Here is a 23,460-nt window from a genome sequence, read left to right on the forward strand (position 1 = left end):
CTGATCTTCAGGCTCTCGGGGGTTAATCCTGCTGGAGACCAGGTTGGATGGTTAGTCACGCCCACGGTCTTTAAATAGTCATGCTGGCCTATGGGCGTCGCCGATTATAGCTTGTGTTTCATACCAAGTGGTTCCGGTCTGGAGTGGAGGTGTTCAAGAGAGAGAGATTCATATCTGGTGTCGTATGATCCGTCGTTATCCTTTCTCCTTCCCATATTTGTGTTTAGTTGTGCCCTGTTCACATTACTGTTTATTCCTGTGTGTGTGCGGCGCAGTGCAGTTTAAGTTCTCCCTGTCTGTCATTATTTGTGTGGGAGCTTTGGTGGTGACTTCTCACTGGGTGGAGGGTGGAGGGTTAAGTGCAGGGCTGAGCAGGAGATAAGGAAAGGTCGGAGGCTCAGGCATTTGCACCTTCAGCAAAAACCCTGGGTTGAGGGTCAGACAGGGTTTCCCCTAGTAAAGGGACACCACAGGGGCCCCAGGTCTTTCAGCCTTAGTTGAACTTAGCCCCCGTGACACAGGGTTACCGTAAGCACAGCTTTCACTCACAAGTTTCGCTCACACTGACATGCTCTCTGTGTTCCCCAGTCTGAGCAACTAACACACCACCTGGCATCCTTTTATATCTGCTTCCCATTACTTATTAGTCACCAGGTGAGATGCTGAGCAGACTATGCCACATAGAAAAGGTATCTGGGCGAGATATACATGCCCTCATCCACTATTCCCCCATGATTCTCACAAATAGCATTTCCCACATGTTTACTTTACATCAGCACAATTTAGGTAATAACATTTTTTTGTTAGGAAGCTATAAAGGTTAAAAGTTGACCAGTGATTACTCATTTTTACAACACCATTTTATTTTTAGGGACCACATCACATTTGAAGTCACTTTGAGGGGTCTATATCAGAAAATACCCAAAAGTGACACCATTCTAAAAACTGTACCCCTCAAGGTGCTCAAAACCACATTCAAAAAGTTTATTAACCCTTCAGGTGCTTCACAGGAATTTTTTGAATGTTAAAAAAAAATGAACATTTAACTTTTTTTTCACAAAAAAATTACTTCAGGTCCAATTTTTTTTATTTTACCAAAGGTAACAGGAGAAATTGGACTGCAAATGTTATTGTGCAATTTGTCCTGAGTACGCTGATACCTGATATGTGGGGGGACCACTGTTTCGGTGTATGACAGAGCTCGGAAGGGAAGAAGCGCCGTTTGACTTTTTCACTGCAAAATTGGCTGGAATTCAGATCGGACGCCATGTCTCGTTTGGAGAGCCCTGATGTGCCAAAACAGTGGAAACCCTCTACAAGTGACCCCATTTTGGAAACTTGACCCCCCCAAGGAACTTATCTAGATAAGGGCTTCACAGAAGTTTATAACGTACAGCCGTACAATTAAAAAATCATATTTTTTCCCCAAAAATTATCTTTTCACCCCCAGTTTTTATTTTCCCAAGGGTAACAGGACCCCAAAAGTTATTGTGCAATTTGTCCTGAGTACGCTGATACCCCATATGTGGGTGTAAAAGACTATTTGGGCGCATGGCAGAGCTCGGAAGGGAAGCAGCGCCTTTTGACTTTTTTGGCTGGAATTGAGATTGGACGCCATGTCATGTTTGGAAAGCTCCTGATGTGCAAAAACAGTGGCAACCCCCCACACATGACACCATTTTTGAAACTAGATCCCCCAAGGAACTTATCTAGATATGTGGTGAGCACTTTGAACCCCCAAGTGCTTCACAGAAGTTTATAACACCCGGGCATTTAAATAAAAAAATCATATTTTTTCCACAAGCATCATCTTTTGGTCCCCAATTTTTTTTTCCCAAGGGTAAGAGGAGAAATTGGACCCCAAAGGTTGTTGTCCAATTTGTCCTGAGTACACTGATCCCATATGTGGGAGAAACCTACTGTATGGGCACACGTCGGGGCTCGGAAGGGAAGTAGTGACGTTTTGGAATGCAGACTTTGAAGGAATGGTCTGCGGGTGTCATGTCGCATTTGTAGAGCCTCTGATGTGCCTAAACTGTTGAAACCCCCCACAAGTGACCCCATTTTGGAAACTAGACCCCCCAGGGAACTTGTCTAGATGTGTGGTGAGCACTTTGAACCCCCAAGTGCTTAACAGAAGTTTATAACGTAGGGCCATAAAAATAAAAAAAATCTTATTTTTTTTCCACAAAAATGATATTTTTGCTCCCAATTTATTTTCCCAAGGGTAACAGGAGAAATTGGACCCCAAATGTTGTTGTACAATTTGTCCTTAGTAGGCTGGAACCCCATATGTGGGGGCAAACCACTGTTTGGGCACATGGAAGAGCTTGGAAGGGAAGGAGCACCGTTTGACTTTTTCAACGCAGAATTGGCTAGAAATGAGAATAGACGCCATGTTGCGTTTGAAGAGCACCTGACGTGCCTAAACAGTGGAAACCCCCCCAATTTTAACTCCAACCCTAACCTCAACACACCCCTAAGCCTAATCTCAGCCCAAACCCTAACCCAAGCCCTAACTCAAGCCCTAACCCTAGCCCTAATCCTAACCCTAATGGGAAAACGGAAATAAATACATTTTATTTTTTTTTCCCTACCTAAGGGGGTGATAAAGAGGGGTTTGATTTACTATTTTTAGCTGGTTTTTATGTTTGGCAGGTGTCATACGCTAATAGACGCTTTTTATTGTAAAAATAATTTTTGCATCACCACATTTTGAGAGCTATATTTTGACCCACCGAGTCATGTGAGGTCTTATTTTTAGCGGGATCAGTTGACGTTTTTATTGGTACCATTTTCGGGCACGTGACATTTCTTTGATCGCTTTTTATTCCGATTTTTGGGATGCAGAATGAACAAAAACCAACGTATCATGAATTTCTTTTGGGGGGTGCGTTTTCACCGTTCTGCGTGTGGTAAAATTGATAAAGCGGTTTTGTTCTTCGAGTCAGTACGATTACAGCGATACCTCATTTATGTTTTTTTTAATGTTTTGGCGCTTTTATGCAATGAAAACAATTTTATATAAAAAATAATAATTTTTGCATCGCTTTATTCTGCGAGCTATAACTTTTTAATTTTTTCGCCGATGATGCTGTATGGCAGCTCTATTTTGCGGGACAAGATGACGTTTTCAGCGGTACCATGGTTATTTATATCCGTCTTTTTGATTGCGCGTTATTGCACTTTTGTTTGGCGGTATGATGATAAAGCATTGTTTTTTTACTTTTTTAAATTTTTTATGGGGTTCACTAAAGGGGTTAACTAGTGGGACAGTTTTATAGGGTGCGTCGTTACAGACGCCGCAATACTAAATATGTGTACTTTTATTGTTTTTTTATTTCCAAAAAATGAATTTATTAGGGAATATTTTTTTTAATTTATTTAGCGATTTTTTTTTATAAATTATTTTTACACTTTTTTTTTATTTTATTACATAGTCCCAGGTGGGTACATCACTGTAATGTGTCAGAACGCTGATCTGACAGTTTGGATAGCACTCTATCAGATCAGCGATCTGACAGGCGCTGCAGAGGCTTCCTCAGTGCCTGCTCTCTGCAGGCACTGAGGAAGCCGCCTCCCTGCAGGCCCCCGAAGACCCCCACTGCCATATTGGATCCGGAGGCCTGCAAGGAAGGAGGCCCCTTTAGCAGCGCAGCACATTGCGCTGCTATGTGGGTTTCAGGGAAACACAGAGGGAGCCCCCTCCCTGACGATGCTTCCCTAATCCCCCAGGACACTGCGATCATGTTTGATCGCAGTGTGCCAGGGGTTAATGTGCCGGGAGCAGTCCATGACCACCCCGACACATAGTGCCGCGTGTCAGCTGTGATAATCAGCTGACACCCGGCCACGATCAGCGGCACCCCCCCGGGAGCGCCGTGATCGCTTAGACGTACTATCCTGTCCCCTGTTGTGAGTTCATTTTCTGGTCTACCAGTTGTGAGTTCTTCCAGGCTCCCTCTGGTGGTAACAGGAGGTAGTGAGGCTGATTTAATCACTAGAGATCTGCCACCTGATAATGAGGATGACGATTGGACCTCAGGAATTTCAGACTGGATTTAAGTCAGCCGACGCCCTATTCTGGTGCTGGTGATTCCTTCTGACTTTTCAGCTCTTGGTGTTCAGCTCTGTTCCTGTCAGCTCAAGTTAAGTTTTTCTGCTAATATTCACACTTGATTTTGTTGGTCTATTCAGTTTTTTGTATGGTCAGCCAGCCCCGGCTGGGGCTGTGCTGAATTTCCACTCTTATTTATCTGTATTTGCCAATTTGCTTTTCGTCCCCTATTAGATTGGCCTCTTTTTGCTCTGTCTCAGAATATTTCAGAGTGCTGATATAGTGGGATAAGTCTAGTGACTTCAGGGTTAATTTTGTTATCAGAAGTGTTGGACATTATTTTTGTAGGGTTTTTGGCAGATTGCAGACAGTGTCTTTCCTTTCCTATCCTTTCTAGTTAGTTTGGGCCCCATCGTTTGCTCAGCCTATTTTCCTGCCTGTGTTTGTGTTTTCATCTTATTTCACCGTCAATACATGTGTGGGGGCTGTCTTTCCTTTGGGGTCTGCTCTGGGGCAGTTAGTTTTCCCCTTTCTTGCTTTAGTCTTATTTAGTCCTCCGGCGGTGACGAGGCGTCTAGGATCTTCGTAGGAACGCTCCACGGCTGCTGCTAGTTGTGTGTTTAGGATCAGGGATCTGCAATCTGCATAGTTACCACCTCTCTGTTTTTTTCTGGGACTTAGCTTGTTTTGTTTTTTCCTCCTCGGTGACACATTCATAACAGTCCCCGGTCATAGGGGCCCGGGTACTGTGGACAGGATAGTACGTCTGATGTCAGAAAGGGGTTAAAGTCCCCCATAACAGTGATCTCATTATGGGTTGCAGCTTCATCTGTCTGCTTAGTAGTAGACTTTCCATGATTTATGTTATATTTGGAGGTTTGTAACAGACCCCAATGAGAATTTTGATACTATTTTTCCCTCCATGCATTTCGTCCCATATGAACTCGACATCCTTATTCCCTTCGCTAATATCCTCCTTTAAGGTGGACTTTAGACAAAACTTTACATAAAGACAAACCCCTCCTCCTCTCCAATTTTTACGATCCTTTCTAAACAGACTGTAAATCAAAAAAATAAATAAATTGAGGTAAAAAACACCCCCCTAGTGCAATAACACAATTACAAACTATACATTAATATCCTACGATAGCCCTACGCTAGCCTGCTATCCCTTCCTGACAGTGGAGGTTGGCACCCTAAAAGATAGGATTATTTGGCGCCCCCACTCCGTGGAGGCTTTCCCAGACTCACCCTAAATGACCCGCCCCACTGTAAATTACTTCAGAATGACTTAGTTCAGCTCTGCGCAGCCTCCCTGGCTGCCCGTAGATGAACTAATAAGCGTGGGAAAGTTTCTGACTTTTTTCCCATGCTCATCAGTTCACCTCAGGTCAGCCGGGGACTGCCGCTGACGTCACTGAGGCTGCGAGGAGTCCCCTGGCTGACCTGAGGTGAACTGATGAGTGTGGGAAAAAAGTCAGAAACTTTCCCACGCTTATTAGTTCATCTTTGGGCAGCCAGTGAGGCTGCGCAGAGCTGAACTCAGTCATTCTGAAGTAGTTTATAGTGCGGCTGGAAGCATTAGCACCGGTCCTCATTGTAAACTGTTTAACCCCTTGTTAAGGATTACAGCATGGGACATGACTGAACGGCGGAGAGATAAGGATATTGTTGCTTTATGTTTTTGCTTTTTTGCAGATCATGGTTTAATTTTGGATTAGCAGAGTAATAAAGATTGGTCAAAAACTAGGTGTCTTTATTTCATTAAAAGACTTTTTAATTAATGAATTAATGTCTGTGTGTGTTTTTTAACCCTTTCATAGTCTAGGGTTAATAATGGATCGGCGTCTTATTGACACCTCTCCTTTATTAATCGGCTTAATGTCACCCTCCAATTGCAAGGTGCCATTAACCCTTTGTTAAATTAACCCGTTCGCCACCGCTACAGGGCAATGGGAATAGAGAGGATAAGTGCCAGAAAAGGCACATCTTATAGATGCGCCTTTTCTGGGGTGTCTGGGGGCAGATTTTTGTAGCCTGGGGGAGGGGGAAACAATGATCACTCTCAAGGCTATTAAAATCTGCCCTCACTCACCTGCTTTACCTCTCTGGTTGACAAATTACCACGAGAGCCCACGCAATTTTTTACAATGAATTAACACCTACACCTCCCAAATTTAACACACAAACCCTCATCTAATTACTAGTTAAAGACATATAAAAAAACATGAAATGAAATGGTTTACTGTATGTAAACCATGTGTCATTTCATGTCGGGTTTTGGAATGATTTTAATGAAACCGGCAAATGTTTTAGTGGCTATTTGGCTATGAAGAACTGTATAATGTGTGTGTCTCTATGACATATATGTGTGTATATATGTATGTGTCTATATCTATTCTTCCGTTTCTTTATTAAACCTGTCAGTGTGATTTTACTGTATTGCAAAATGAATTGCCGGCTTTTGGTAAAGAACACCGGGTGCAATTTTCTCGCAAGTCACACTTGTGGTCCGTGTGTAATCCGATTTTTTTCTTGGCCCCATAGACTTGCATTGGCGAGTCCGATCCGATAATCGGTGACAATCGCAGCATGCTGCGATTTTCTCAGCCCGATTAAAACGGCCGAGAAAAAAATCAGATGATGGGAGCTGCCCCATAGATTAACATTGTGACGAGTGCAATGCGATTTTTTTATCGCATTGCAATCGTCCGTTTTTCTCGCTAGTTTTTCTCACTAGTGTGACTCTGGCCTCACGGAGCGACTCGGGAGGAATGGAGCGCTATTTGCCTCCTGGAGTGCAGATTTTCCTATAATAGTGTGCGGACTCCATATACAGAGCCGCAGAAAAGCAGAATCCCATCTCAAGTGAGCCCATTTTAGAAATGATACCTTTTTGGGAATATATCTAAAGGTGTAGTGACGATTTTGACTACATGGGTGTTTTTTTTAAAGTGAGTAGCAGTGGATGTTGCTTAAGCTAGGTTCACATTTGCGGATGGCCGAGCTGCGGACTTCCTCCATGAAGCTCCACCCACTGCCGCACCTCCTCTGGTCAGCTCCGCCTACATATGCATGCGGCCTGCGTACCTATCTTTAACATTGGGTACGCAGGCCGTGCGGATGCCTCTGCATGTGTCGTTTTGATGATGTGGGTCACCGCTTTGTCAAAACGATCCCGGGGAGACGTGCAGAGATGACCTGCTGTCACAGTCAGAAGCCGTCTTAACTCTGTCACTGCGTAATGCAGTGCGGTGATCAGAAATAGGGGTGCCGTATATATATATATATATATATATATATAGCACTTTGCCTTAACGCAGCTCCCGCTGCGCCGTACATTTATGGTGCATTTCGGGAAGGGGTTAAAGCTGCACTCCTATTGTATGAGCGCTACAAGTTCTAGTAAAACAAATGAACTGAATTGCCAAGATGAGACACTTAAAATTGTAACTCTAGTTCCAGTCTCCACTGTCCTTTGGCATTCTGGGTGAGAAGAAGCTAATACATTCTGGAAGGTAGTTTTCTATTCAACTGTACTATACTCGGAGAGTAGCGAGACTGAGTCCTGGATAATCAGAAAAAGAAAAAAGTGGTGCAATTGTTAAAATCTGTACAGCTCAGTATTTTGCCGAATTGAAGGAAGATTAATCTAAGATTAATCTAATTATCAGTGTTTTTGAAATTATGCAAATATGCATCATCAGTCAAGCTACTGCACCGTATTTTCTGCAGTTTTACTACAGCATCCTGTTGTTATTTTACATCTTATGTAAAATTTTTGCGATTTTTAACAGAAAATGCGTCAGTAATTTTTTTAGATTTTCTAAAGAAATGAGGATTTTGGTGCATGATACGTTATGTGGAATAACAATTATATATTTTAAAATGAAATGCTCATATTCCATCTTTATAAAGTCCATTTCCTGAGACATTGCTTTTAAATTTGTTGCCAATAGAAAATGTCTACTGCAGCGCGTATCACTCTCACTTATTACCGTCTGACGTTACTATTGATCTGTTTTGGTCTCACATTGCACCATTCCTGCCATTTTACTGCTGTGGAAAACGGTTCTACTGTCATAACAGTGAACTTGTGTCACCGTAGATTCACCGTCCCCTGCTGTACTCCTTGTTTAACGCCCACGTCTTGTTCTTTTACTTCGTATGTCTGAAAATATGTGCAAAACCTAACAAAATAATTGAAAGCATATCTGTAATAGTGTATGCATTCAAATAAGGATCTCAGTTTGACCATTCTGTGTCTTTGATATAGGTGATACTTTGGCAAAAAAATAAGGTTTCTGACCAGAAAATGGCCCTCATTTCAGTTTTGGGAACTACAGTAATGAATGCTATGGCACATGTTCAGCACCAATGTGAGAATCCAGAGGTATGTTACTACTCCGCAAATAAATGCTTTTTTTAATCCAAATATTACCCATTTTATGCTTTTTTCTTTTAAAAGAAATGTATTAATGTAGTTTTGCTTTCCCAGATGTGTTTGATCTAACAGGGCAAGGACATGTAGGGTAAAACTAATGTGACCATGATGGAGGTAGAAACCATGGCGGCATGCAGCTACGATGGTTTTTAGATTGGTAAATGAGTGCATGGTTTCTCCAGACCACTGTTACACCTGCAAAACCTGCAATTAATTACAATTAATTTACAAATTTACATGCCATGACGGTTTTAGGCAACATGGTAGCTGTGTCAATGCCATTCCATCTGGCCTTAACAAAAAAAAAAAACAAAAAGATAATTTTTTTGTGTTTATATATATATATATATATATATATATATGTTCATTGCAGAAAGCAGTGAGTATTCATGGCTCTTCAGTAGCGCGTAGTGTCAGCCACCGGCTTCCTGTTGCTGCTGACAGTCATGTGTGCCGATACTTAAGAGAAATGAATATTCATTGTGAAGTGATCCCATGTGCCCGTATTTTGGACCTTACCAGTACGTTATATTTTGTATTTTCTTTAAAAATGGTATTTGTTTAGGGCTTATCATCCCTTTTCTTCAATAGGTGTTAATTATCTTTACTGTCTTTGTATGTGTTCTCATTTTTTGTAATTTAATTGCATTCAGCAACATATAGTTTAATCTGGAAGATATAACAATTCTATTAATGTTTGCTTGGTGTTGAGGATACTTTAGGATTATTCTATCCACAACTGTCCATTTTTGTATATTTTAATTGTTTTAACTGTCTGTGTTGCATTGTTTTTTAATAAAAATTCTAATACTTCTTATACTGTACATATTATTTGGTGGGTACTATATGTTTTCAGTGTAGCTGTTTTCTTCTTTCTTTTTACACATTTAACTTTTTTTTAACGATTAGTAGCACCCCATTTTCCTATATTTTTACTGTGTTCATTGCATATAGGAAAATGGGGTGCTACTAATCGTTAAAAAAAAGTTAAATGTGTAAAAAGAAAGAAGAAAACAGCTACACTGAAAACATATAGTACCCACCAAATAATATGTACAGTATAAGAAGTATTAGAATTTTTATTAAAAAACAATACAACACAGACAGTTAAAACAATTAAAATATACAAAAATGGACAGTTGTGGATAGAATAATCCTAAAGTATCCTCAACACCAAGCAAACATTAATAGAATTATTATATCTTCCAGATTAAACTATATGTTGCTGAATGCAATTAAATTACAAAAAATGAGAACACATACAAAGACAGTAAAGATAATTAACACCTATTGAAGAAAAGGGATAATAAGCCCTAAACAAATACCATTTTTAAAGAAAATACAAAATATAACGTACTGGTAAGGTCCAAAATACGGGCACATGGGATCACTTCACAATGAATATTCATTTCTCTTAAGTATCGGCACACATGACTGTCAGCAGCAACAGGAAGCCGGTGGCTGACACTACGCGCTACTGAAGAGCCATGAATACTCACTGCTTTCTGCAATGAACAGTCCCGGCCAGTATTCCGGCAGCTGTGCTCTGCTTGTCCCTGCTGCCATACGCTGCTTATAAGCATAAAGCAGTTGCTGGCATCTGAGCAGGACACTGCGTGGGAGCATCGGGTAGGTAACTGTAATGGGTTTTTTTTTTTTATATGCATGGTATGGTATGCATGGCCTGCTCCTTATAATTGGCCCCCACCCCCATCCTAGAGACAAGGCATTGCTGACAGAGGTGTCCACATTCACCCAGGAATTCAGACATCAGCCTTAGAGAGGTATTCACACAGTGTAGGTACCCATCAGATTTGAGGCCGCCTTGACGTTGGCTGGTGGGCAGATAATATTTGGCAAAATTTTATGCTAAGAGTCTCATATATTTTTTCTATAATTCTAAAGCTGTATTGCAATTCTAATTACATGTATTCCACATTGACATGCCTTAGCATGATAGAGTGCAACCATTCTTTGTATATTGTATATGGGGGTAGCTCCTCTTGGTATGCACCTATTCACATTAGTTTGGATGTGCCAGTCAGTTTTTTTTGTCTCTAGGATGGGCGTGGGGGCCAATTATAAGGAGGAGGCCATGCATACCATACCATGCATATTCATTGCATTGTTTTTGTCTCTTGTATGTTAGCTTACTGACCGAGCACTCCGCCCTCCGCCAGGTGGTGATTTTAATTATAGCAGGTCCCTACTTACCCATAAATGCAGGCATTGCTGACAGAGGTGTCCACATCCACCTAGGAATTCAGACATCAGCCTTAGAGAGGTATTCACACAGTGTAGGTACCCATCAGATTTGAGGCCGCCTTGACGTTGGCTGGTGGGCAGATAATATTTGGCCAAATTTTATGCTAAGAGTCTCATATATTTTTTCTAATTCTAAAGCTGTATTGCAATTCTAATTACATATATTCCACATTGACTTGCCTTAGCATGATAGAGTGCACCCACCCCCATCCTGGGATGCATTGCCCCCTCAGAAAATGAGGGGGCCATGCATACCAGGATGGGGGTGGGGGCCAATTATGAGGAGGAGGCCATGCATACCAGAATTGGGATGGGGCCAATCATAGCAAAATAAGAATGGGGCCCTGAGTACCAGGACGGGATGGGGGCCCTTTATACCAGGATGAGATGGGGGGCCCTGCATACCAGGATAAGGACAGGGGCCATGCATACCATGATAGGGATGGGACCATGCATACTAAGACAAAATGGGGGGGGCCTGCATACCAGAATAGGGATGGGCCATGCATACTAGGACGAGATAGGGGAACTGCATGCCAGGATAAGAATGAGGGCCATGCGTACTAGGATGGGATGGAGGCCAGGTTTGGGATAGGGACATGTATACGAGCATAGGGATGGGGCCATGCATACTAGGACAACATGGGGACCCTGCATACCAGGATATGGATGGGGCTGTGTATAATATTATAGGGATGAGGGCGATCATTCCTGCTAGAATCGGGATTTGGGGGCATTCATACCAGGATAGGGATGAGGAGGCCATGTGTATCAGGATGGGGGTGAGGGGACCATATATACCAGGATAGGGGATACGAAGTACTGAATTGACCACATTTTTTGCTTCAATTTTTTTCCCCTAATTTCCTCCTCTAAACCTAGGTGTGTCTTATAGTCCGAAAAATACGGTATATGTTTTTCTCTATATCTGACATGAAATCAGAAAAATCCTTTCCCGTTTTAGGTCAGTTAGGATAACCATAATTATTAATATTTGCCAAATGCCAGAATAATGAGAGAGAGAATGTTTTAAGGCATTTTATTACTTACTGCAAAGTCAAAAGTTTGCATACACTAAGATTACTATGCCTTTAAACATTTCAATTGATTTTCAGTTTCAAGTGGAATGCATAAACTGTTTCTGGATCCAAGATCACATGAATGTACTGTGGACCCTATCTGGTCTTGCTTTTCAGTTACGTGGCTTTGCCACATACATGTGTTTTCTGTTATTTATTTGCTGTATTTTGCAGCTTATAAGACACACCCCAAATAAGGGGTTGTAAATTATGAAATAAAATTTTTAAAATAAAATGGTGGTGCATCTTATCGGCAGGTTACTTGGGGCAGGGGGGTGCTGTTACAGGAGACATGGTTGCTGCTTCAGGAGGCCAGTGGTGACAGGGTTGTTGTGATGCAGCGGTGCCTGGGTGCTCAATAGATGTCTGCGCCGGTGAGCGGAGTCCCCTTTTCCATTCAGTTCCGTGCGGTGGGCTTCGTTTCCCTCAATCTGCGCATATGTCACCTCTGCCGACCATTTTCCTGAAGACCAACACATGGAACTGAATGGGAAAGGGGGCTCCGCTCACCGGTGCAGACATCTAATGAGCACCCAGGCACGGCAACATCGCCACACTCCTGTTGACATCTGCCTCTTAACCCATTTCTGACATTTTCAGTAATAATACTTCCATGCGCCATGGGCCTTATTGACTCGGGACGTATTATTACTGCATCACAATCGTGCGTGCACACAGGCTGTGCGCATGCGATCGCCGCCGGGTGTCAGCTGACTATGACTGCTGACACCCAGCACTCCGTGCCAGGTGCATTCCCGCATTGCACACGGCATTTTAACCCCCTAAATGCTGCGATTGAACTCTCGACTCAAAAAATATTGTACCCATAAATTAATATTTGTATGAAAAAAAAAAAAACAATGAAAGTATGCTTATTTGGTATTGCTGCGTCCAGAACGACCCGACCTATAAAACTGTCCCATTAGTTAACTCCTTTAGTGAACACCATAAAAATGAGGCACAAAAACAATGCTTTGTCATCATACTGCCAAACAAAAAATGGAATAAAACACAATCAAAAAACAAATATAAACATGGTACGGCTGAAAACATCTTGTCTGGCAAAATAACAAGTCGTCATACAGCTCCATCAGCGGAAAAATAAAAAAGTTATAGCTCTCAGAATAAAGCAATGCAAAAATAATAATTTTTTTCAATAAAATAGTTTTTATTGCGTAAGAGCGCCAAAACATAAATATAAATAAGAATAAAACTGCCTTATAAATTTTACCACGCAGAACAACATAAACCCCTTCCAAAAAAAATGTAATTGTTGGTTTTTGCTCATTCTGCCTCCCAAAAATCGGAATAGATAGCGATCAAACAATCTAATGAGTCTGAAAATGGTGCCAATAAAAACGTCAACTCATCCCACAAAAGAACAAGCCATCACATGACTCTGTGGGCTAAAATATGCAAAAATGATAGCTCTAAAAATATGGCGATGCAAATACATTTTTTGCAATAAAAAGCATTTTTTAGTGTGTGACAGCTGCCAAACATAAAACCCCAATATAAATCTGGTATCGCTGTAATCGCACCGACCAGAAGATTACAGTTGCCTAATCACTTATACCGCACAAGGAACGGATGTTGATTTTTTTTCAATCTGCCTCCCAAAGATTGTAGTAAGGCTCGGCGCACATTTATCCTGTGCTCTGCGGTAAGCGTTTGCACCAAGGTTTCTGTGTAAATCTCTGAAATACGTGGTTCAGACGGAACCTCTGGCGGATAATTCCCTATAATGAGTTAGATGGAGGCACTGTGGATCGCATCTGACCTGTGATCAGGCGGTGTCTGTCTTTTTAGGATTGCATAAAAGTGCAGTCAGCCACAGTTTTGTGCACTTCTGAAAAGGACAACTCTGAACAGAGGCCAGACAGAGTCCACAGTATCTCTGCTGCCTCATTATACTGAATAGATCCATCGGGGGTGTCATCTGAATCACGTCACTAAGAGATTTAATTGGCAACCACAGAGTAAGTGCTCAGCGTAGAACGCCAGATAAACGTGTTCCCAAACGTTATGTAAAATTTTCCCAATAAAAGCTTCAACTTAATCCATAAAAAAAGCAAGTCCCCACTCAGGTCTGTCATCTGTTATCGGAAATATAGGGGGCTTCCACGTTACTGGAAGTACAAAGGCTCTGGAAAAGTGAAATGTTTCCTCACCTGCCCAAAGAAATTCAGCAATTTCTCTGCTCCCAAATCCAAATGCCCCCCTCCCTTCTACGTCCTACAGTGTACCTAAACCACTTATAATGTCCACATGTTTGGCATTTCTGAAGCAATGTGAGTCCGCCTTACTGACGGGTAAGTGTCTCCAGAAGCACGGGCTGGGCTTAATGTACTGGTGACTAGAACATACTGGTCACTACAGCGCACTGATCACTACAGCGTATTGGTCAGTACAACGGCAGTTTGCAATTTTCTCTCGGCAACATTCATTGCTTCTGGTTTCTGGAAAATACCCATGGAGTCAAAATTGTCACTACACCTGTAGATAAATTCCCATAGGGGTATACTTTACAAAATGGGGTCACTTGAGAGGGATTCTGCTCTTCTAGCAATTAGGGGCTCTGTATATGGAGTCCGCAAACTGTTCTAGGAAAATCTGCGCTCAAGGAGTCAAATAGCACTTTGCTCCTCCCGAGTCTCTCCGTATAGCCAAGTAGTACTGTACAGCCACATATGGAGTATTGCCACGTTCAGTTGAAATTGTGGTGCAAATTATGGTGCCGTTTATACCCACTTCTTGTGTGAAAATAAAAAATCTGAAGTTAAAACAAAATTTTGTTGATAAAAATGTAGTTATTGTTTCTTCACTGCCCAATGGTATAAAAGTCTGTGACACACCCGTGGTATCAATATGATCACTGTACCCCTATATGAATTAATTCAGAGGTATAGTTTGTAAAATGGAGGGGTTCTGCTGTTCTGGCATCTCATGGGCTCTCCCAGTGGGTCATGGCACCTGCAAACCATAACAGTAACCTTGCCTTCTGAGCTTAGCAATTTTCAATATACTAATTTGTGTTCAGTAACAATATTTCTATTCATAGGGGCAAACAATCTATGCAATGTGCTGTACACTACAGTGAACAACCTGAACTCTAGACTGATACATTGCAGTAAGAAGAAATTCTGCAGTGTTCTCAGTCACTGACATCAAACTGTTATCCTTAAAGATGTAGTCCACTACAATGTATATTGTACACATAAATTTAATACTTTCAAATATGTCTTTTTTTAAATACCTTTTGCTGACATATTTGCCTCTGAGCGTCACTATTGCTGCCCGCTCAGTCCCGATCACGTGACTCCTGGCTGCAGCCTCAGCTGACATCTGGTGAGGTCATATCAACTTTCGGACTCTGAAAGTTGACCTTGCATCACTGAGGCATGACCCAGTCTCATGCACTTCCCCTGATTGACTGGGCTGTGGGCAATGTTTCATCGCACGTCACAGTACAGTATCGAATGCGCGCTTGTGGGGTTCTGCCAATGACAGCAGAGGAGAGAGGAAAGCTTATACATCATTCTAGATACTGGGCTGTGACATGCAGTGAAACACCACAGCCCAGTCAGGGGTAGTATGTGAGACTGTTTCACGACTTGTTGATGCTAGGTTAACTTCCAGAATCCGAAAGTTAGGCTATGTGCCCACGTAGCGTTTAAATCTGGACACTGAAAACCGGACTCCTTCCCAGAAATCGCACGTTTTTTTCCCCCGCGCAATTTTGCCGCGATTTTCGCGTGCGATATTCAAGCACTTTCCAAGCGATTTGAAGCATCGCTTGGAAAGTGATTGACAGGTTGGTCACACTCGTCAAACATAGTGTTTGACAAGTGTGAGCAGCTTTTTACTATTGAGGCTGCCTATGCGGCATCAATAGTAAAAGATAGAATGTAAAAAATAATAAAAAAATAAAAAATCGGGGTATATTTACCTTCCGACGTCCCGCGCTGCCATGCCGGGCCTCAGCATTGCCAGTAATGCCTTGCGAGACCTGTGATGACGTTGGTCTCGTGTTGCTATAGCGATCTCACGAGACCGCTAGAGTAACGCGAGACTACGTCATCACAGGACGTTGCCGCAAGGCATTACTGGGAACGCTGAGGCCCGGGAATGCAGCGCGGGACGTCGGAAGGTAAATATACCCCGATTTTTTATTCTTTTTTTACAGGGGTATGGTACCCAGGGCCTGGAGGAAAGTCTCCTCTCCTCCACACCGTGGGTACCAACCGCACATGAGACGCTTAACTTCGCGCATGGTGGGCATAGCCACATGCGGGAAGTAAGCGATTCTCATGCATTCCTATGGGTGCGGAATCGCTGCAATTCTTTGCGATTCCGCACAAAAGAATGAGCATGGTGCGATTTTTTCCGCGATGCGATTCCGCCATGGAAAAAAGCACAGCATTAGCACAGCATGTGCGGAATGCCATAGGAATGCATGGGGTGCGTTCTGTACAAGATTTTTAAACATTTTCGCAGCGTTTTCGCGCCGAAAATTGCGGCAAAAACGCTTAAAAATCGCATCGTGGGCACACAGCCTTAGCGTGACATCACCAGATAGCACCGCTCAAAAGCAAGTATGTTAGCATAAGGTATTTGCAAAAAGACTTATTTGAAAGGTGTTTTTTTTTTGTAGTTTCACACTAGTTTTACCCAGCTTCCCCGAAGTGGACGAAGCTGAAGTAGGTCAGAGAAGTAATGACACAGCATGTCTAATTCATGATTAGATATGATGTAGGTTTTATAAAAAATCTTGCTCTTGTCTGTGACTGGAGTAAGATTTTTGGTGAGATGCATGCACATCTTAATGAATCAAAAGTGTCTGACTTCAACACACAGCCTTATCAAGATCGACATGACTCATGCCAGTAAGGAACAAGGGCATAAGTGCTTTGGCAGAATATTCCGGGGCCAGTCCCCAGCAGTTTCTCCCTGCCCCTATCCCTTTGACAGACAAGTCTCTCGATATGCGCATACATAGGAAGAGACCTGTTAGGCTGGTTTCACATTTGCGCTTTTGTGCGCAGCGCATCGTGCGCACCCGTGCACCTATGTTTAACATGACGTGCGCATGGTCTTGCGCACACTTGCGTTTTCGTGCGCATGCGTTTTTTTGTCTTTTGCGCCAGGCGCGCCAGACGCAACATGTTGCATTTTTTGGTGCGCCCTGTCTCGGCAAAAAAACGCATGCGCACGGTTGCGCACGGAATGCGCAAAAACAACACATTGAAGTCTATGGGAACGCATGCGTGTGCATGGTCTTGCGCACGGTTGCGTTTTTTTGCGCATGCGTTTTTGAGTGAAACAAGTCTAGAATGTTCTCTAGACAATGGAAAAAATGTCACACCTAAAAACTCATGTGCATAAAAAAACGCAAACGCATGCAAAAACGCAGGTAAAACGCAAGCAACGCTGCGTTTTTTTGACGCATCAGCGTGCGCATGACGTTAAAAAACGCGCGTTTGTTTTGCGTTTTCCTTTGCGTTTTTTATGCGCACGATGCGCTGCGCAAAAAAACGCTAATGTGAAACTAGCCTTAGTGAAAGCGATTAGATCAGGAAGAAGCTTCCAGAAGCTGGTTTCGGAATAGACAGCCGATACATGTATGCACTGATACATCATGACCATCGATTTTCTGTCCTGCCTTAATGAGGGGGCATGGTGGAGTCAGATGCTTCTGATTCATGAAGAGGTCATGCCTCTTAGTGAATCGGGAGAGTCTGATAAGTGGCGTGCTTCTTGCCACAAATCTTAAGCCTGATTGTAATGACAAATTTGTCATGAATTAGTCGAACCATGGCATCAAGCCCCTGCTGTGTCCCCGACACACCATAGCACCGCCCATTTTTGCGCAACTGGGAGGAATTGATGTAAAAATTCCAAAAGTTGCAACATTTTGCGCACCTGCGATTTGCGTCAAACTTTTGTGACTTTTAAAAGCAATGTACTCAAGAATTTGGGCTAAATTGCTTTGATGAATCAGGGTCAAGGTCCCAAACCAGCATTTCAAAGCTAGTTTTCTCTAAAACATTATAGCATTAACCCCTTCCTGACATGAGACGTACTATCCCGTCCACGGTACCCGGGCCCGTATGACCGGGGACGGGATAGTACGTCTACCGCGATCAGCGGCGCCCACGTGGTGAGCGCCGCTGATCACGGCCGGGTGTCAGCTGATTATCACAGCTGACACCCGGCACAATGTGTCAGGGGCGGTCACGGACCGCCCCCGACACGTTAACCCCTTGCACACCGCGATCAAACGCGATCGCGGTGTACCGGGAGTTAAAGGGAAACATCGGCAGGGAGGGGGCTCCCTCCGTGCTTCCCTGAGCCCCCCACGGCAGCGCAATGTGCAGCGCTGCTGCGGGGGACTCCTTTCCTCCAGGCCCCTGAATCCAAGATGGCGACGGGGGCCTTCGGGGACCTGGGGAAGCTGGCTTCCTCAGTGCCTGCAAAGCGCAGGCATGAGGAAGCCTTGTGCACTGCCTGTGACAGATTGCTGATCTGTCACAGTGATCTGTGATGTGATAGATCAGCGATCTGTCACAGGACAGTGATGTCCCACCTGGGACTATGTAATAAAGTAAAAAAAAAATTAAAAAAAAGTGTAAAAATAAATTAAAAAAAATCGCCAAATAAATTAGTAAAAAAAAAAAAAAATATTCCCCAATAAATTCATTTAATGAAAATAATAATAAAAACAAACAATAAAAGTACACATATTAGGTATCGCCGCGTCCGTAACGACCTGCCCTATAAAACTGTCCCATTAGTTAACCCCTTTAGCGAACCCCTTAAAAAATAAAAATAAAAAACGAAGCAAAAAATAATGATTTATTATCATACCGCCAAACAAAAAGTGCAATAACGCGCGATCAAAAAGACGCATATAAATATCCATGGTACCGCTGAAAACGTCATCTTGTCCCGCAAAAAACAAGCCGCCACACAGCATCATCAGCGAAAAAATAAAAAAGTTATAGCTCGCAGAATAAAGCGATGCAAAAATAATTATTTTTTATATAAAATAGTTTTCATTGCATAAAACCGACAAAAACATAAAAAAACGACCTAAATGAGGTATCGCTGTAACCGTACTGACCCGAAGAATAAAACCGCTTTATCAATTTTACCGCACGCGGAACGGTGTAAACGCACCCCCCCAAAAGAAATTCATGAAACGCTGGTTTTTGTTCATTCTGCATCCCAAAAATCGGAATAAAAAGCGATCAAAAAATTTCACGTGCCCGAAAATGGTACCAATAAAAACGTCAACTCGTCCCGCAAAAAATAAGACCTCACATGACTCGGTGGGTCAAAATACGGAAAAATTATAGCTCTCAATATGTGGTGATGCAAAAACTATTTTTACAATAAAAAGCGTCTTTTAGCGTGCGACAGCCGGCAAACATAAAAACCGCCATAAATAGTAAATCAAACCCCCCGTTATCACCCCCTTAGTTAGGGAAAAATAATAAAATAAAAAAAATGTATTTATTTCCATTTTTCCGTTAGGGCTAGGGTTAGGGCTAGGGGTGTGTTGGGGTAGGGTTAGGTTAGGGCTAGGGTTAGGGCTAGGGTTAGGGCTAGGGTTAGGGGCGTGTTGGGGTTCGGGTTGGAGTTAGAATTGGGGGTTTCCACTGTTTGGGCACATCAGGGGCTCTCCAAATGCAACATGGCGTCTGATCTCAATTCCAGCCAATTCTGAGTTGAAAAAGTCAAATGGTGCTCCTTCCCTTCCAAGCTCTGCTATGCGCCCAAACAGTGTTTTACCCCCACATGTAGGGTATCAGCCTACTCAGGACAAATTGCAAAACAATTTTTGGGGTCCAATTTCTCCTGTTACCCTTAGGAAAATAAAAAATTGGGGGCAAAAATATCATTTTTGTGGAAAAAAATGATTTTTTTATTTTCTACTTCCGAGTGTTATAAACTTCTGTGAAGCACTTGGGGGTTCAAAGTGCTCACCACACATCTAGATAAGTTCCGTGGGGGGTCTAGTGTCCAAAATGGGGTCACTTGTGGGGAGTTTCAATAGTTTAGGTACATCAGGGGCTCTCCAAAGGCAACATGACACCCGCAGACCATTCCATCAAAGTCTGCATTCTAAAACGTCACTACTTCCCTTCCGAGCCCCGACGTGTGCCCATACAGTAGTTTTCTCCCACATATGGGGTATCAGCATACTCAGGACAAATTGGCCAACAACTTTTGGGGTCCAATTTCTCCTGGTACCCTTGGGAAAATAAAAAAATGGTGACTAAAAGATCATGTTTGTGGAAAAAATACGAATTTTTTATTTTCACGCCCGGGCGTTGTAAACTTCTGTGAAGCACTGGGGGGGTCAAAGTGCTCACCACACATCTAGATAAGTTCCTTAGGGGGTCTAGTTTCCAAAATGGTGTCATTTGTGGGGGTTTCCACTGTTTTGGTACATCAGGGGTTTTCCAAACGCGACATGGTGTCCGATCTCAATTCCAGCCAAAAACGTCAAATGGCGCTGCTTCCCTTCCGAGCTCTGCCATGCGCCCAAATAGTGGTTTACCCCCACATGTGGGGTATCAGCGTACTCAGGACAAATTGCACAATAACTTTTAGCGTCCTGTTACCCTTGGAAAAATAAGAATTGAGGGTGAAAAGATCATTTTTGTTGAAAAAATATGATTTTTTAATTGTATGGCTTTATGTTATAAACTTCTGTGAAGCCCATGGGGGTTCAAAGTTCTCACCACACATCTAGATAAGTTCCTTAGGGGGTCTATTTTCCAAAATGGTGTCATTTGTGGGGGGTTTCCACTGTTTTGGTACATCAGGGGTTTTCCAAACGCGACATGGTGTCCGATCTCAATTCCAGCCAAAAACGTCAAATGGCGCTGCTTCCCTTCTGAGCTCTGCCATGCGCCCAAATAGTGGTTTACCCCCACATGTGGGGTATCAGCTTACTCAGGACAAATTGCACTATAACTTTTAGGGTCCTGTTACCCTTGGGAAAATAAAAATTGGGGTGAAAAGATCATTTTTGTGTAAAAAATATGATTTTTTAATTGTACCGTTGTACGTTATAAACTTCTGTAAAGCCCTTGTGGGTTCAAAGTTCTCACCACATATCTAGATAAGTTCCTTGGGGGGTCTAGTTTCCAAAATGGGGTCACTTGTAGGGGGTTTCCACTGTTTAGGTACATCAGGGACTCTCCAAACGTGACATGGCGTCCAATCTGAATTCCAGCCAATTTTGCATTGAAAAAGTCAAACGGCGCTCCTTCCATTCTGAGCTCTGTGATGCGCCGAAACAGTCGTTCCCCCCCACATATCAGGTATCTGCGTACTCAGGACAAATTGCACAATAACTTTTGCAGTTCAATTTCTCCTGTTACCCTTGGTAAAATAAAAAAAATTGAACCTGAAGTATTTTTTTTATGAAAAAAAGTTAGATGTTCATTTTTTTTTAAATATTCAAAAAAATTCCTGTGACGCACCTAAAGGGTTAATAAACTTCTTGAATGTGGTTTTGAGCACCTTAAGGGGTGCAGTTTTTAGAATGGTGTCACTTTTGGGTATTTTCTATCATAGAGACCCCTCAAAGTGGCTTCAAATGTGATGTGGTCCTAAAAATAAAATGGTGTTGTAAAAATGAGAAATCGCTGGTCAACTTTTAACCCTTATAACTTCCTAACAAAAAAAAATTTTGGTTCCAAAATTGTGCTGATGTATAGTAAACATGTGGGAAATGTTAGTTATCAAGTTTTTTGTGTGCCGTATCTCTGTGATTTAAGGGCATAAAAATTCAAAGTTGGAAAATTGCGAAATTTTCAAAATTTTCGCCAAATTTCCGTTTTTCTCACAAATAAACGCAAGTTATTTGAATGAAATTTTACCACTAACATGAAGTACAATATGTCACGAGAAAACAATGTCAGAATCACCGGGATCCATGGAAGCGTTCGAGAGTTATGACCTCATAAAGGTACAGTGGTCAGAATTGTAAAAATTGGCCCGGTCATGAACGTGCAAACCACCCTTGGGGGTGAAGGGGTTAAAGAGTGAAACCTACATGCCTGCAGTAAAGCTGTCAGTGTCTAATTCATGCTTCCACACAACGCATGTTCAAAATTATATTACTCTTCATTTATACATTACTTAAGATTTATTCATAGACAATAGAAAATCGGTTTAAAATTTTGCCTTTTTACACTTTGGAATACGTTTTTTTTGTGGAGAAACTAGTGTTTTCCTTTTTTACAAAACTGACACTGTTCTCTTGCTATTTTGTTGGTCGTATCTTAAGAATGATGGTCATAAGAAGAAAAATTTAATTTTTTTCATACACTCCTCAGCATTGACATTGTCAGTAAGAAGGAAAAGTTGTTGAGTTATGATAATCACTGAATCAATAGAAAGTAGTCCACCACTTGGACAACTACATGTCATAGCTCCAGCTTGGCCCCGATGAAATTAAAAAAGCTTATACTCGCCTCCAGTGCTGGCGCCGTTCCCGCAGTGTTGACACTTGCTCTCCCTGAAGCTGCCGTGCTGTTGTGACACGTTAGCTCAGCATCCAATCAGCTGCGGCGTCACTGTCTCCGCCTTCTGTCGAATTGAACATGAAGAGTAAGTCAGAGATCGGCTGCAGCTCTGACTTCCTCTTCATGTCCAATTCAACAGAAGGTGGGGACTGTGACGCCAGTGCTGATTGAGCGCCGGGCTCATGTGTCACAACAACCGCACGGGAGCCCCAGAGAGAGCAAGTGCCAACATCGCAGGAATGGCTTTAGCACAGCAGGTGAGTATAAGCTTTTTTTTATTTTATCGAGGCCAAACATTTAGATCCAACAGGGGTTGTCCTAGTAGTAGACAACCCATTTAATGATGTTTAATTGATGGGAAAAACTGAAACAAGTTTTTCAAAATGTCTCATTATATTCAGTATGAAGTATGAGCACCATGCAAAGGAATACACGGCCTTGCATACACTGGCATGATACTATTACTAGGGTTCAAAATGGTTATCTTAGAAATGTTCTGCCACGCTGTATGCACTATTCTCACAAATAATCAAGATCCGCTGGTAATATCTTCTTTTACAATTGCCATCCAATGATGTGCAAGATATAATCGATGGAAGACAAGTCTGGAGTCAATGCAAGCCATGTTGGCACATTTAGGCCATGCAGGCTGCTCACAGTAGCACAAGTAACATAGTCTGGCATTATGTCGAAAACAGCTCCTGAGACACCTTCGTATTCTATCGTGAAGGTCTCTTTATGGTGTTGCCCTCCTGGGCTGCAGACTAATCTCCAGTTACTATTTCTTCTTAGACAAAAGTGGGACTCATTGCCAAAGAACATAGACCTCTATTCCCGCCTAGATAGCTGTATTACTTTGCATTATGATAATGCTTGAGAGCGATAACATGAGGTTATTAGAACACCTGTAGCTGGACGTCTGGCTCATTTCCCAGTGTCATGCAAACACCTCCTGATGGTTTGTGTCATCACTGTTTGACGTATTAGACTTGGTATGTGGCGTCCAATTTCAGTTGCAGTACAGAATGTACCACTAAGCACCATTCTTTGAATCTGACCAGATCATGTGGG

At 42.4% G+C, this 23,460-nt stretch overlaps 1 protein-coding gene across 6 annotated transcripts in view; it reads left to right on the top strand.

The window, feature by feature from the left end:
* The window catches only part of LOC141057367 (PMS1 protein homolog 1-like), a 330,907-nt gene that overhangs the window by 197,776 nt on the left and 109,671 nt on the right, over window positions 1-23,460 (top strand). For 5 of the 6 annotated variants that reach the window (XR_012222033.1, XM_073553954.1, XM_073553956.1 and 2 more), the window contains one exon: window positions 8,334-8,450. The exons of the other annotated variant lie outside the window; for it this stretch is intronic. Coding sequence is in view for 4 of the 5 variants with exons in the window: in XM_073553954.1 (XP_073410055.1) it covers window positions 8,334-8,450 (117 nt within the window). In the remaining variant the exon portion in view is untranslated. The remainder of the gene's footprint in view (window positions 1-8,333; window positions 8,451-23,460) is intronic. 6 annotated transcript variants of the gene reach the window in all.

The sequence above is a fragment of the Dendrobates tinctorius genome, unplaced genomic scaffold (assembly GCF_039654945.1).
Source record: "Dendrobates tinctorius isolate UK_male_01 unplaced genomic scaffold, ASM3965494v1 ptg000204l, whole genome shotgun sequence".
Classification (NCBI taxonomy): Eukaryota; Metazoa; Chordata; class Amphibia; order Anura; family Dendrobatidae; genus Dendrobates; species Dendrobates tinctorius.